Source organism: Streptopelia decaocto, assembly GCF_964273445.1.
Source record: "Streptopelia decaocto genome assembly, chromosome: 4".
Classification (NCBI taxonomy): domain Eukaryota; kingdom Metazoa; phylum Chordata; class Aves; order Columbiformes; family Columbidae; genus Streptopelia; species Streptopelia decaocto.
The window spans coordinates 30621366-30636771 of record NC_138658.1 but is presented as its reverse complement, the minus strand read 5'-3'; the positions used below and the strand labels follow the sequence as shown (position 1 = coordinate 30636771).

Here is a 15406-nt window from a genome sequence, read left to right as displayed (position 1 = left end):
TCTCTGTTAGGATACATATTTAAATATTGGTCACTTTTCTATACCATCCATTAAGGATTATTCTCCTTATCATTTTCTGACACACAGACTTAAAAGGCAAGCTCTCCTAGGGGGACCTTCCTTTTAAATTCATTTTAGACATTTAGATTGATTGGTTTGCAGTTTTTGGTGCTAAGTATGTTAATGATTTCTGGATGTCCTTGATGTGTGGTATAATTTTCATATAATGACATGTAGCTACGCTTCCTTCTCATGTCACATGCAAGAGGGGCTTTAATAAAACTAATTACTGCCTTGTAGCTTACAGGGTGAAATTTTTCTTCATCCACCTGAAACATTTGTATATTCAGGGAAGAAAAATCCAGCTTTGCTTCTGTCTGGCTTTTGGAGAGTTTTTCCATCAGATGATCAGTTTTTCTATCTTCCTGAAACGAAATTGTAGTGAGGTGGGTGTTGGTCTCTTTTCCCAGGTAACAAGTGAATGGACGAGGGGAAATGGCCTCAAGTTGCACCAGAGAAGGTTTACATTGGATATTAGGAAAAAGTTATTCACTGAAAGGGTTTTCAGGCATTGGAACAGGCTGCCCAGGCATGTGGTTGAGTGCTGCGATGGAGAGACGGGACACAGCTTGATGCAAGCAAAATGTCAACTTTATTTTAATTTCTAACATATTTTATAACTACCCTAAACAGCGCATCACACGCTGATTGGTTTGTTATTCTTGCTAGATACCTGGGAGTTTTGCTGAGGCCAGCCAAATCCTGTCCCACAGTTGAGTCACTATATCTGGAGGTGTTTAAAAGACATGGAGATGTGGCTCTTAGGGGCATTGTTTAGTGGTGGTCTTGGTAGTACTAGGTTAATGGTTCTGAAGGGTCTTTTCCAACCTAAATGATTCTGTGTATGGCATTTCCAGTGTTTTATTGCAAAACAAGACTTTTTCATGTCCCTTTATACAAACTGTGCGTAACAAGTAAGATCTGCTTGTTGATGTTGTAAGAGTAGCTGTCAAACCTATTTCAGTTGCTTGACATGACGTAATGATGAAAAGTCAATTGTGGGTGGTCTTCCAGAGGACTGAGTGTGGTGTGTGTGTGTGTGTTTTTTTTTTTTCTTCCCTCTTTTATTCCTCTGTAAGGCCTTCTTGCTTTGCTTCCTTTTTATGGGACTTTTTAATGAATGTCTAACGGTGGTAGTAATAGGTTGATGTGTTCAAACCTGTTCCAGGCTTAGCACGGGGGTGTTGTAACCCATAGACTTTCACGTATCAAGCAATACAGCAAGGGGTGGATGGGTTGATTAGCTTTGTGGGTTGACTTGCCTTCATTGGATGTGAGAGCTGTCAAAGGTCAAGTATATTTTACAGGATCTGCCAACTTTTGGGTCCTGGTTGATCCCCACCTCAAAGCTGAGTGAAAAAACAAAACTTGGGAAGCATGGTGGTTCCTAAATCACCTGATAAATTCCCCTGTATTGGTGAGGCTGGCTGTGTAGACTGTCTTTGTGCCTGGGAGCATGTACCTGGCTTTCAGAAGAGCTCAATAAGCTACATTTTCAATAAAATGTTGGTGCTTTCCTCTTGTAGGAAGTGTTTTAAAACTAAATTTAGGATCAGTGCACCCTGAAACCTGAATGGTTTTGCAAAACAGATTTGCCTGGACCTGATGTCTGCATGTCACTGTGAAATGAATCCTGTGACCAGAGAGGATTTTTTTCTGTTTTCCTCAGAGCAAATCGGAGCCCTGGCCGGGCAGCACATTGTGCACGTGGCCTGCGGAGAGTCTCACAGCTTGGCGCTCAGTGACCAGGGACAGCTCTTCTCCTGGGGTGCTGGCAGCGATGGGCAGTTGGGCCTCACCACTATAGAAGATGCAGTGACAGTGCCAAGGTAAATTTTTAACAGTTTCAGGTTTCCTTAAGGCAGCTCCTTGGAGGTGATGTGTCAAGGGTTGCTTACCATCCAGCCTGGAGTCAATGGAAGCCTTTTGCTCAGAGGGGCTGTAATCAAGCACTTTACATGTAGGAGTGTAAGGGTGATGCCGCCTCCTTCTCTGAACTGTACTGCTACTCCCTGAGCCTTTCTCTGGGATTTAGGCAAGTCCTCAGGAGGTTTGGGCAGGACAGGCCTTCTGCCTGTGGGTGCCTGGGGCATGGAAAAGAAAACCAGAGTAGACTTGGCGTGTTTTGTACAGGGCAAGGAAGTGCATGAGGGAGAACACAAAAATAGAAATGCTGTGTGTGATACTCATTTATTGCAGTCCCTAGGAAGTCCTCTGACATAGAAGATACATTTCAAGAGTGAGGAAAAAAAAAAACAAACATGACTGCATGAACTAGCACCTCAGCTCTGAAACTGTTTTGTAGTGTTGCCCGTTAGCAGCAAAGCTACTGCAATTCTGAATAGTGAACGTTACACTGAAACTTTAGGATAGTGTTCAATTTTCTTTATTTACTTACTCATTTAATGTGTTTTATCTGTGGCAGGGCACTAACAGGGTTAAGTACAAGGACACGTAGGTAGTGGCAGTAGCTGCTGGCAGACACCAAGACTCTTCCATCCAAATAGTTCCCAGATGATAGGTCTCAACTTATCACCATTATTAAGATAAATGGTCTCTTTGTACTTAATGGTGTTGCATCATGCTACATTAATAGCAGATGTAGTCTGTCCCTTATGCAGTCTGCCACTGCAGATCCCATGCAGAGAAGTTTGGGACGTCTGTCTAGGGTGGCTGTCATAGTTGAAACAGTATTTAAAGGAAAAGAGTTTCAGTCACAAAACATTAATGTTTGAGCTGAAGGGCTCTGTGGGAAGACAGTCCTTAACTTACAGGTGGCTCTGATGTAACAGAAAGACAGGGTCACATGCCACTGTGATAGTCCCATTTTAATAATATTTTTGTGAAATAACTTGAACCTTTGACATACTATTCTCTGTACAAAGCACTGAAGAGGTTTAAGTGCTGTAACTCATAGGAACCGCTTGGTCCCTGACAGCATTAAAAATGTTGATGTCTGAAAAAGAGTAGTGAGAGACACACCAAGAAGCAGCTATTTTAACCATTTTCAGATGGCCGGATTTAGTGTTATAGCAGTACATATAGTTGCAGTTAGTATTAAAGTGTCTGAAGGTCTCAACAGATTTGCATCTGTTATGTATGGATCTGTGTTACCTTCAAGACTCCATTCCTCAGTCTCAAAACCATAGGGTATATGTGCATATATAACTAATATTTGAATGGAAATCATAATTTTGACCTAAGGTGATACTCTATGTGTGGATACATATTCTAACAAAGTTGTCTTCTTTAGGTTGATAAAGAAATTGAACCAACAGACAATACTGCAGGTTTCCTGTGGAAATTGGCATTGCCTGGCTTTGGCAGCAGGTACTGTAACATGCATAATTTATTACCAATATTTGTGCTGTTATTTTGCACATTATCCAAGATTGCATATTTCTGCATAAAAACCAGGGACCTCCCTGTCCCAACTGCTTTCAGGCCAAATGGGAGGCTAAAAATGGATCAGTTATCATGAATATTGAGGAAGAGCCTTGCCAATACTGTCAAGAAAGATGTTACGCACAGGCCACCCATTGTCTCACTGGTAAATGATGGCAGGAATACTTAAAAACTTTCTATCTCGATGTAGAAAAATGTGTGTAATTAGTTTTTTTTGTGCTGAAATTATCCTTGGCTACTACTCTTCTGTAACATGTGGAAGGTTTTTTGTTTGAGTTAAAGCAGTCTTATGTTGTATTTTGCACTTAGTTGCATGTCTGTTTATTTACCTGGTGGCTTCAGACTGTAGTTTTATTTTGACAAAGAATGTCCTTCTTGATTTTTTTCCATCATAAGGCCCAAGTGAGAGTGAAGCCCCCAGTACTGGTTCTTGTTCATTTTGACAAGCTTACTTTTCTGTTGACCAGCTTTTACTTGACATTCTCTTTTTTTTGTTTTGTTTTGTTTCAGATGGCCAGTTCTTCACATGGGGGCAGAACAGCTATGGTCAGCTAGGCTTGGGTAAAGAATGTCCCTCCCAAGCCAGTCCACAACGTGTCAAGTCTCTTGATGGGATCCCTTTGGCTCAGGTTGCTGCAGGCGGAGCCCACAGTTTTGCCCTCTCTCTCTCAGGAGCTGTGTTTGGCTGGGGGAAGAACAGCTCAGGACAGCTGGGACTAAGTGATGAACGAGGTATTAAAGTTATGCCCCTAGGTGTAAGAAGGATGGGCTTTTTTGGCCTAGTGTCTCTTTTCACATTGACAGTGTATTTTTTCTGAGCGGATATGTAACCTGCAGCAGCTGCTCTTGGGAGGAGCTGCTCCTCCTGTCTCTGAGACATGATTTTCATACTTAGTAAGAATAGAAACACTTTTTTTTTTCTTCTTGTGGATATTAGTAGAAGTGAGGAAGGTCGAAAAGAAGGATCTTGCAAACCTGAGTGTTAATATGCAGGCATTGAAGGAAGTACTCATATTCTTTTTTTCCTCTTCTCAAAAATGCTTTGTCCATATTTTGTTTGAAGTTGATGTGGAGCAAAGGCCCTTCCTGCAGAACAGCAGGTTGAACCCATCCCCTTGTTTGCCAGTGTGTTTATGACTGGTGAGCAACTGTATGCTACAAAATGATGGCAACATGGAGTATCTCAGTATTGTAAAATGTTGTTTACTTTATTGGTTGCACAGTTTTCCAGGCACAGAGGGCCAACGGTGTCGGGTTTTTTTTTGGGTGGCCATGTTCAGTGAAGCCTAGCCATCAACAGGCTTGAAGATAGGTTTGTAAAAAGGTCTTTTCCAACCTAAATGATTCTATGGTTCTGTGAGGCCAAAGAGTGGGTGTGACATTACCACTGGTCTGAAAAGCCCAGATCTCCCCTGCTTGTTATTAACTTTTTGCAAAAGCGAGTGAGTGAAAGATTTTCTTTGGAGCTTCAAATCAACCTCTTTATCATTTTCTTCATAGTTGCTGAGTAGCTTTAAATATCTAGGCAAGTTACTAAGTGTGGATGTGATACCTAGCATGCATGGATAATTTATTTTGCATGGGTGAGTACACGAAGTGTATATATTTGTAAATGTTAGGTTGCATAATGTGGTAGTATATAAACACTGTATGTTGCAAAAGAAGAGCTTACCTATAATGGAATGATGCGTTTTCACAACCCACCCTACCAACTGGAGTGTATTTAAAGCAATTACTCAAAAATAACTTGTAATTTTGCAAAGGAGACTCAAATGTTGTATGCATAATTTCAACTTGCTTTATGCATTTAGGATATGAAACCCAATTGTAAGACTTGCAACATATCTTGCGTTCTCTCAAAAATGCTGCAGGTCTATTCTCTTGTACTGTATGTAAGTTAGAGTTGATCTAGTATAAGAGCAGCCATGTTATTTCTATGTAGACTGGCAAATAAAGCTTGTAGTTTCAAGAGCCGCAGTTTATATATGAGAGGCTTACTTTGACATGGAGGTAATCTTAAATGAACATTTAAGGGACATCTGTTTGTGGGGCTGTGTTGGCCAGAGATCATATTCTGCTTACCTCTGAATACATAGCACCGTACTAAATACATGATATTTCTGGTAAGTGAATCATGGTAAGACAGTGTAAATTATACATAAACAGCAAAGTGTACAAACATGAGTAGTCTGCAGCGCTGTTATTTAAAAAATTATGCTGTAGAGATAAGAAATGTCATTGCTGTCAAAATAAAGATCAGACTGCTAAAATATAGAACAAACTAAATGAAAAAATCTGCTCTCATTTCTAAATCTAGGAAAATGTGGCTATTTTTCTTTCACTACCCAGAAAAAAAAAACCCTGTCAAATCCTGGGGTGAGAATCTTAAAAAATGGACAACTTCCATAGGTAGGAACCTGATTTTTTTTGTTGACATGAAGTAAGCTGATGCTTCCCTTAATATCTGTTTCAGGGTGCCTACAGCTCCTTGAAACACTTACATGTTTTACTGACATAAAAATAAAGTAAAAGCTAACCTCACTGTGTGAGCTAGCACAGGTGGGATGCAGGAACAACCACAAAACCACAGATGAAATGCAAAGAGTAAATTTACCTCATCAGCTGGGGAATCCCTGAAGCAGCACCTGAGCAGAGGCACACCAGCACCATGGAGCTGGGTCCTTGCTAAAGGATCATTGAACCTGCTGGTTTTGCCTGTATTTCAGGGATTCGCACAGGTGTAGTTTACCCCTGTACTTTGATCTTTACGACAGCAGGGCAAGAATGTCAAACATGTTTGATAAGGTGCCTCTGAGCCTCTCACAGACCTGTGTTGTCTGAACACAGGTGTTCTGCTTGTCTGACATACAAGACTAAACAACAAGTAGTATAGAATCATAGAATCATTTTGAATGAAAGAGACCCTTAAGATCATCAAGTCCGACCATAACCTAACTCTGGCACTGAACCATGTCCCTAAGAAACTTGTCTGTGCGCCTTTTAAATTTCTCCAGGGATGATGACTCCACCGCTGCCCTGGGCAGCCTGTTCCGATGTTAGACAGCCCTTTCCATGAAGAATTTTTTTTTCTAATATCCATTTCTTAATATGATAGGTGTTTTTGTACACCTCAGCTGCAGGTAAATTGAGTGTGTTTATAATCCTCCTTGCCTTTCCCCACACGTGCTTAGTCTGTTCATTCTCAGGATACCCACTTCTAATAGTGAGAATGTCAGAGCAAAGGAGAAAAGCCATCATTTGACAGTTGGCAGAGATTAGCCTTTGAAAGTAGGAGGATCTTCTTCTTAAAGGATGACAACAGAAGGAAGGATAGGCATTTAAATACACCTTGGGATTCACCTTGTCATGTGTTGTGCTGGTGTCTGCCATGTGTCAGGATTGTTCTGTGTGGAAAAGGTCTAAGCAAGATTTTGGAAACAAATGTTTGCAGTCATCAGTGTGGAGTCTGGAATGGAACATGAGGCTGAAGGTAGGTGTAGCTAGGCTGCACTCATCATACCTCCTAAGCTGCAAGTGCATGTTGATTTGATACAAGATTCTCAATATTTGCATTCTTGCTCTGGATGATTTTTTTTGAGTCAGGACAAAGCTTTTAAGAATCGGAGGGGCAACGCAGCAGTGAAGTACTCAAAGATGTGGGTTTTTTTCCCCCCAGTTGTTGAAGCTTCCATTGCACATGTAGAACACATCTGAAAATCAGACTTGTCAGTGGTTTTCTCAGACATTTAGGTTTGTGTTAATGAAAGAGCTCCTTTATTTTGTCTTCAATGCAGACCGAGAATCCCCTTGTCATGTGAAGCTGTTGCGGTCTCAGAAGGTTGTTTACATCAGCTGTGGAGAGGAACACACAGCTGTTCTGACAAAGGTAAAGATGCCAACCTGGGAACCCTGGCTGCTGCCTTGCCTGCCTGATGGTTTCACATTAGTTTCCTGGGTAACAATAGAGAAGAACAGGTTGAATTACCGTATTCCATCTGACCCCAGTAAAAGAAACTAAATGGAAAGTGTAGTCATCTTCTAATTTATTCTGAGATTCATTGCCAGCATGATCTGTTGCTGGTTTTGACAATAAAACTCAGGTGAATTGCTCAAAGAAATTAGCTTTGAGTAAAAAAATGAACAAACATACATCCAAAGGGGTGAAAATAGCATTTTGTTGGAAGATGAAAAGAGAATGATACTATACATCAGAATAAAATGCAAGTCAAAATGGGTTTTTAACTGAAACATTAGCAGTCACTCACAGAATTTACAAGAGGTTTTCATTTCCAAACCTTCTGTTCCATGGTGGAGTATAGTTTAGTGGACAGGGCTAGGATTTGGAAGACCGTTACTCAGTTCTTGCCTCTGGCACTTCCCATGTGTTACTTCCTTTTCTGGTGGCTCAGTGTACACCACTGTAAAATTAATTAAACAGCTGGCTTTGGGATTCCTGTAGGAAGAATGCTGTTGTAGAAGATTAGTTCTGTAGCAGTTTTTATTCAAAGAAAAAGGTTGCAGTCTTTCTGATCAGCTGCTGACAGAGATGGGTGTAAAGTATTGTGGAAATGGGTGCTGTTCAGCCATACTTAAATCTGCAGGGATCTTGGACTCATCTGGTGATAGTGGGGAGAAGCTTACCTAATGTAGACATGCCTAAAGATAATTTTGTTTGTCTGTGATGGGTGGCAAAGTAGCTTGTTGGAAGCTGCATTAGCAGAATCCAAGTTTCTTTTCTGAATCCTTTGGAAATCCCCAGCAATCTCTGCCTAAGCTTGGGCTCATACTGAAACTGCAGTCAGAGAGATGCTGCTGGGTTACGGGTCCCTAAATGGAGAATATGCTGTTTGGTTTGCTAACAGAGTGGAGGGGTGTTCACGTTCGGTGCAGGTTCCTGTGGGCAACTGGGACATGACTCCATGAATGATGAAGTGAACCCCCGAAGAGTTCTTGAACTGATGGGCAGCGAAGTATCCCAGATTGCTTGTGGCAGGTGAGTCTTGTGTGCAGTCAGAAATTTTCTTTGGTGGAGGTGAATGCTGACACTGAGTCTTTGCAAATAGGGAGAATAGTCTTGCTTCTGTATCCTATGTGTTAGAATTATGTTGATTTAAATTTTACTTCCTGTGAGAATTTTCAGACCCTCTAAAGAAGGTTGGTTTTTAATTGGGATTGTTCCTTTTACTGTAACCTGGTAAAAGATGTCTCTCCATCTTAATAATTCAACAAGACTTTAAAGCAGCAGCCCCTTTGGCTGCAAGTTTCCAGCCTCTTTCATGACAAGAGGGTTAGTAACACTGGTGCTGTGTTGTTGCCTTTTGATATGTACAGGCTTAGCAAATGACTAAGCTAATTCCATCTGTGAGCCTGATACCAGCCACATGCTGGCACATGTTGCTCTTTGTCACTTCCACCTAAAGAGCTCCATCCCATAAACTGGTGCCATCAGGTGGCAAAAACAGAGCATTGGTGCTAAGTTAAAGATGCTGCTTTGTACCAGCTTCTAGCCTAGGGGAATGGAGAATGAATTTTAGGCTGCATTTGTTTTTTTGGTGTGGTTTTTTTTTTTCCTCTCATTTGTTAAATAAGGCGCAAATTTTGTACCCATCTCTGTTACAGACATCACACTTTAGCCTTTGTGCCTTCTTCAGGAATGATCTATGCATTTGGCTGTGGAACGAGAGGCCAGCTGGGAACGGGGCACACATGCAATGTTAAGTGTCCCTCTCCTGTCAAGGGTCACTGGGCAGCTCACAATGGGCAACTCTCAGGGAAACCTGGTATGTACTGTGTGCAATTTGGAGTACACAGTGGCTTGATAAATTTGACTTAAAATTAGGCTGTCAGAAGAGCTGGAGCTAACAATATTTAACTAACACTTGCAACCATCTCTGTGATTATTCATGTGAATCTCATTCAGTCCTTGCACAAGGGATTAATTCATCCTTTTAATGTAATTGAGACCTCAGGAGCAAAATCCCGTATTCTAAAACTATAATTTTTACCCTTTACTTCTGCTGTTTAGGCAGGTATTGTGAATAATGTAGCCAGTGATCTTAAAAGGTTGTTCTGTAAGAGAAGGCCGTGTAGCATTCTGGCTAGGGGACTGAATCAAGACTCAAGATGTGGGGTTTGTTCCTGGCTCTTCCAGTAACCTGCTGGGTGATCTTGGGTAAGACCCTTCACCTCTTTTATGCCTCACTTTCCACAAATGGACATAAATAATTTCGTTTCACCTGTGGCTCTCTGAAGACATCTTGATATTGTTCTGTGGAAGTTCTTGAAACAGCAAAAGAAAACCCATGCTCCTGTCCTGTGGAAATGACTGGGTGACCTCATGCTCCCTCTGTTAGGTATCGTGGCACTGGACAAGCCTCTCCCTTTTGCTTTTCATGGCAGAGCTCAACATTGGGCGGTCTTGAGGCTTCATGAAATTGTACTAATGCTGATTTCTGAGGGCTTTGGTTTCTCTTTAAAACTCCCATTGCAGTTTAAAAATTACAACTTTCCCCTCCTGCCAGGCCTGGTGTATCTCTCAAGAAGGTGCTACAGTGCTTGAGTTCCAACTGATTTTAGCCTGCGCTTCAAGGAACATGGGCGCTCGTTGTAGTGTAAATCCTGAGAGACAGGCAGTGCAAATGTGGGGAAGAGGCACAGCAGGAACTTGCATTCATCAGCCTCTAACACAACTGTGTCTCATTCTTCAACAGATGCCTGTAAATATCACATTGTTAAACATATCTTCTCTGGAGGAGACCAAACATTTGTGCTTTGCTCCAAATATGAGGTAAAATAAATTATCTTTTTGAGTCTGCTGCCCTGTCCCAGCCTTCACAATGCATCATTTGGGTTTGGTCATGTCTCCCAAAAGCGAACTGTTGCTTTGGAGTCTGTTCTGCCTTAAAAACCTTACAAGCGATGACAGTTGTTATAGGGTTTTACTTCTTAGGAGTGGCTGAAAGTTGCCTTCCTTTAGAAGCGTGTCATTGGGAAGACACTGCTTTCAGTTTGATCATCAGGGAGGTGAGTCCAGTCTCCCTTGCAGACTGGAAATGAGGGGCTGCTTTCCTCCTGAGACACAGGTCCATGTGATTAGGGTGTAGGGCTGTGGACTGCAAACACTGGTGTTCTGTCAAGACATGCTGGATGGAGGGCTGAATGCTGAATTGGTTTTTCTGCTTCTGTCTTCTTATTTCTTTGACATACACATTTGAGGCCTGGAAATAGGTCTAGAATAAATGTACTAAGCCTGTAGTTATATATGTATGGCTGTATTTAATAAGGCTTTGGCACACTTAAGGAATTTTTTTTCCTCTTTTTAAAAATGTATTTGATGATGATCTTGTTCCTCTTTCATACCTTTCCATGCCTTTCCTTTTGGACTTATTAGTAATGCCACAGCTTCTTAGCCAAACCTGTTCAGAGGCTACATTAAGGAAGCTATCAGTTATATATAGAAAACAGAAATTATGAATTAGAAGAAATTGTTTTACAAGCCTTGTCTTTGCTGAAATCTGTATCTTCTCACAGAATTCCTTGCCTGCTGATGATTTCCGGACCATAAATGAAACACGTTACACCTCTTTAATAAATGATGAAACTATAGATGTCTGGAGGCAAAAGCTTTTAGAAAAGAACAGTTCTAATTCTTTCAAGTAGGTATTGTGGCACTGGACAAGCCTTTTGTTGAAAGTTTTATTTAAATAATTTTGTTGGCTTCCGTGCCATGCTTTCACTTGAAATTTAGCAGCCTTTTCAAGTGTGGTTCTTGGTTGTATACAAGGGGAGGACAGTTGTCAGTCACAAGGCTTCCAGGTTAGCACTTCTGAGCAAAACCAGAAGAATTTAAAGCTGCCTCAGAACATTGCAAATGGTGGGTGGGAAACAGATTTTAAAGTTGTCCTTCAGTGTGTGCTTAGAGTTCATGAAAAGCATTAAGAACTTGTGAACAGACTGATTAAATTCCTTCCCCTGTGTGCCATGAGAAGGGCAGAATAGGCGGAAAGGAGTCACTGCTAACAACCCTCCTTTCAAAGAGAGCGATCCTGAATGAACCACTTACCTTGTGCTCCTCTGAAGGGGTGATCCTGACATTGTTTCCCATAGAAGAAAGTTAAGAGAGCTGAAGAGATTTGCTGGGACATATGTTCATTACCACTCTCTCTGTTTTCTTTTGTCTTCTTGCTGCAAACAGTAATGTTGTTCAGATCCTGTCCTCAGCTGCTTGCTGGAATGGGAGCTTCTTGGAGAAGAAGTAAGTGGCAAACTTACAGAAGTGTGGCTTTCCATTGAGGCAGGCTGGAATCCCTTTACTTCACTCACTGCTGCAGTGGGATTTGATTTTTCTGATCAGACAGGAGACAGGGGCAGAGGTGAAGAGGTGGGTGTTCAGAGCTGGGTAAAGAAGGTGAATGGTCTAAGAAAGTGCATGGTGAGTGTACTGTAAGTGGTGCTGCATTCCTTGGAATTGTCACAAGTGTTATTTTTCCTTATGAAATGAATATCAACATCTTTAGAAGAGAAGGATAGGAATACAACATTAAGGGAAATGAGTGATGCCGGGTATCTGAATAGTTTCTTACCCAGCTGAGCTGGCTCATGGGGGCTGGTGTTTGTGAAGGTGTACTTCAACACAGGCTGCTCTTGAAAGATACATCTGGGGCAACATGGGAGCACTTTCCTTTTAGATGACATCAGTTGTGGAAAGTTTTGTGCTCCTGCTTAGAAAAGCTGGAATTTCAAATAGGTGTAACTAACAATAGGTGGTGACAAGGATGTAATATGCATAGCTGAGTCAAAGGCTGTGGATTGGGAAGGATTGTGTTGGCTATGTCTGTGAATGTTGGGGAGGTAACAGCATAAGGTGAGGAGGAGGAGAAATTTTTTATGATGATGTAGTGAGTAAACGACCTGTAACTAGGTGAAGAAAAGCTTAGTTACCGTGAGTAATATTTTCCAAGAGCAACTTGAAAAAGAAAACAATTTAATGATTATTATTGTGTTTCTCTGCCTGTGCGATGGTTTCTTCTCTGGTAGGGTTATGACAAGGCAGTGTGTTACTGCATCAGGAGAGTTGTGTCATGTTGGCTTAAAACACTTGTTGAGGTATCCAAATTGTTGAGTCACTGTGAATAGTCCCACTTCTCCTTTGAATGTGGAGTTGAGTGGAGTTTATGACTTTATCACCCCAATGCAGTTCTCCTTCCACTTTAGTGATGTCTTGGCTAGTGCAGGACTTAACTTTTACAGAAGATCTTTGAACAAATGAATGATGAAATTTGATGCCACAGTACAGTGATGTGAGGGTGTATTTAACCATGTACCTTTATACTTGAAGCCTTACATCACAGTGCACTTGATAGAAATATCCCTCCAGTATCCTAATGCCATATGGTCCTGTTTACAATACAGTATTGTGGTACACAGGCTTAGATGGAAAAGCAGCTTTTCCATGGCTGTGTGATTGGGCACGCTCCAGTACTGGTTCTGCACATCACAGCCTGTAGCGCTCTGTAATGCAGCATGATTGAGGAGCTATTTCTGGCTCGGTGCCTGTGCTGTGATGGAAATAGCCATTCTGCTACAGCAGGCTGCATGTAGCTTCTCGTGTTGTTGTAGCCACACCACCAAACTGACAAATGCCATCTCATCTCTAATAGCTGCGTTTTCCTTCAGAGTGTCTAGTACAGCACAGTCTCGGGTGAGTAGTGACAGACTTGGGAAATCCTTGAGGTGGATGGGATGGTGTCAGTGACCTTTTTCTTACTAGCAACTGCAAGGTTTTGTGGGCAGCTCTGCTGCAGATAATCGTGGTGACGGCCTCTGCCAGAGATGCTGATCATGCTCTAGACACCGAGCTGGGTGACTTACCTGCTGGACTGGACACTGAGTGTTGCTAGGTGTGGCTGTTAGGCTGTTGTCCTCCTCAGGCTTGCCTTTATCATCCCCCTTACACAGGTTGCCTGAGTAAATTACAGCCTTTCAAGCACAGCAGAAAGGACAGCACATCTTTGTTACAACTAAAGACACGTGAAGCCTGTTCTCAGCTGTGTGGGCTTTTGATTGTGGTTGTTGTTTCGTTTTAGAAAATTTGAGAGTGTAATTGCCAAAAAGCTACTCGGAATATCTTCCCCTGTTTTCTTTCAAAAACCCTTACTTGATGTTCCCTTGTATAGCAGTCAATGTCTTCTTATGCATCACCCTTCCCTTTCTTACTGAGTGTGATTAAACAGATTTTGCTGTAAAAACCAGTGTACATGAAGACACCACAGAGCATCCTAATACATATGATAGGTATGTATTTTATAGTTTTTAAAGCAGTTTGGCCTACCTAGGCAGGGTTTTAGGTCAGTGAAGGATTCTTGGGGAAAACAAAGACTTCGATAAAGTGTTTCTCTGCAAGAATCCCAATCCTAACCTACGCCCAGAGGAGTTCAGAAAGGAGAGTGGCCCATCTTGTCTTTAGCAAGAAGATTCCAACTTCTGCTTAGTCTAATTAATTCCTCAGAGGTTGTTTCTCCATTGCTTACTCACAGGCCATGCCAATATGCAGGTGATGGTGTCTCTTCCTTAAACTTATGCCTGTCTGTCTGGATTTTTTTTTTTTAAAGAATCGATGAACATTTTAAAACCAGTCCGAAGATCCCAGGGATTGATCTGAACTCCACCAGAGTGCTGTTTGAGAAGCTGATGAACTCTCAGCACTCCGTTCTCCTAGACCAGGTATTGCACTTCTGGGGTTTTGGGTGTTCAGAAGGGAAATAAAGGCTTTGTCCCTCTGTAACGTGCAAGTAACAGCAGCTTTTTTGGAGAACGGTTGCATTGCAGGTATGCAGGCCAGGTCCTTTATGATATCAGTGGATACTTCTCCATTGACCTGAGCTGAATTTTACCTTCTCAAAATGTGTCTCTAAGACTTGTTTTTTTAAATATTTCTCATGGCATTTAATACTTGAAATGGCTGCCAAATTTAATTCTGTGTGTATTATATTTGTAAATAATGACTATGTGCTTATTTATTGCCTGTTAGGAGTTGAGCATTTTATGGTTGTATAATATATTCCAACTCAAAGGATTTATTTCATGAGTGCAGAGCTGTGGGATAAAACTGTTTATGTTCCTGATGCAATTTTTTAGCCATAGTTTTTACACCTTTTGTTTTCCTCTGTGTTTGACTTTTAAACCAAGGGTGTGACCTTAACAAGGAGGGTTAACTAACATTTAGCCAGCCCTGGAAAAACCTATCCAAATGTTTGTGCATTTTGGAAAAATCAGAATTTAGTTCTGTCCTATGGAGTGTTTTTAAGAGGTCGTGAGCAAAAGCTGTTAAGTCCACCCATTCTGAGTATGTTCCATTTCATCAGTTCTTGCACATCATCTACATTGCAGGTGCTCTATCGCCTGGGATAAAATGCCTTCTTTTGCCTTGTTTTCCCCTAGATACTGAAGAGCTTTGAAAGTTTTTTGATTCCTCAGCTGTCCAGCTCACCACCAGATGTCGAGGCGATGAGGATCTACCTGATTCTCCCTGAATTCCCACCCTTCCAAGACTCCAAGTATTATATCACATTAACACTCCCTCTAGCAATGGCAATTCTTCGCCTAGATACCAACCCCAGCAAAGTTCTTGGTAAGAGGCTGGCATTTAAGATGCACGTTGCTCTCAGTATCCAGCTGGGACACAAAGTGGTGCCTTTAGGTTTTTCAGTCATGTTTTTGTGTTTAATTCTTTTGTTCTGTTGAAATGGCTGCAGTGATAATTGGGTATTATTTGTGATATAGTGTTATGAAGCAGTCGCCTCTAAAAAGCATCTGGGAACCAAGCTGATTCAAGGAATCCTCCCCTTAAAACCCTAAATAATTATGAATATAAAATTTGAATTTTAAACATGAACTGTATAGGTGAGATATGGGAAGTTAGTTACAACAATATAAAACATAC

The 15406-nt window shown here is 41.4% G+C and overlaps 1 protein-coding gene across 4 annotated transcripts in view; it reads left to right on the top strand.

The window, feature by feature from the left end:
* Window positions 1–15406, top strand: part of LOC309438579 (putative E3 ubiquitin-protein ligase HERC3) — a 52338-nt gene that overhangs the window by 19270 nt on the left and 17662 nt on the right. For 3 of the 4 annotated variants that reach the window (XM_082050172.1, XM_082050171.1, XM_082050173.1), the window contains exons 3-13: window positions 1730–1889; window positions 3314–3390; window positions 3976–4197; window positions 7260–7351; window positions 8328–8458; window positions 9085–9245; window positions 10176–10252; window positions 10996–11120; window positions 11660–11719; window positions 14076–14187; window positions 14905–15094. In XM_082050172.1, the coding sequence (XP_081906298.1) occupies window positions 1730–1889; window positions 3314–3390; window positions 3976–4197; window positions 7260–7351; window positions 8328–8458; window positions 9085–9245; window positions 10176–10252; window positions 10996–11120; window positions 11660–11719; window positions 14076–14187; window positions 14905–15094 (1407 nt within the window). Of the gene's footprint in view, window positions 1–1729; window positions 1890–3313; window positions 3391–3975; window positions 4198–7259; window positions 7352–8327; window positions 8459–9084; window positions 9246–10175; window positions 10253–10995; window positions 11121–11659; window positions 11720–14075; window positions 14188–14904; window positions 15095–15406 lie in introns of those variants that run through there. The other variant, XR_014183822.1, reaches the window with a different exon arrangement.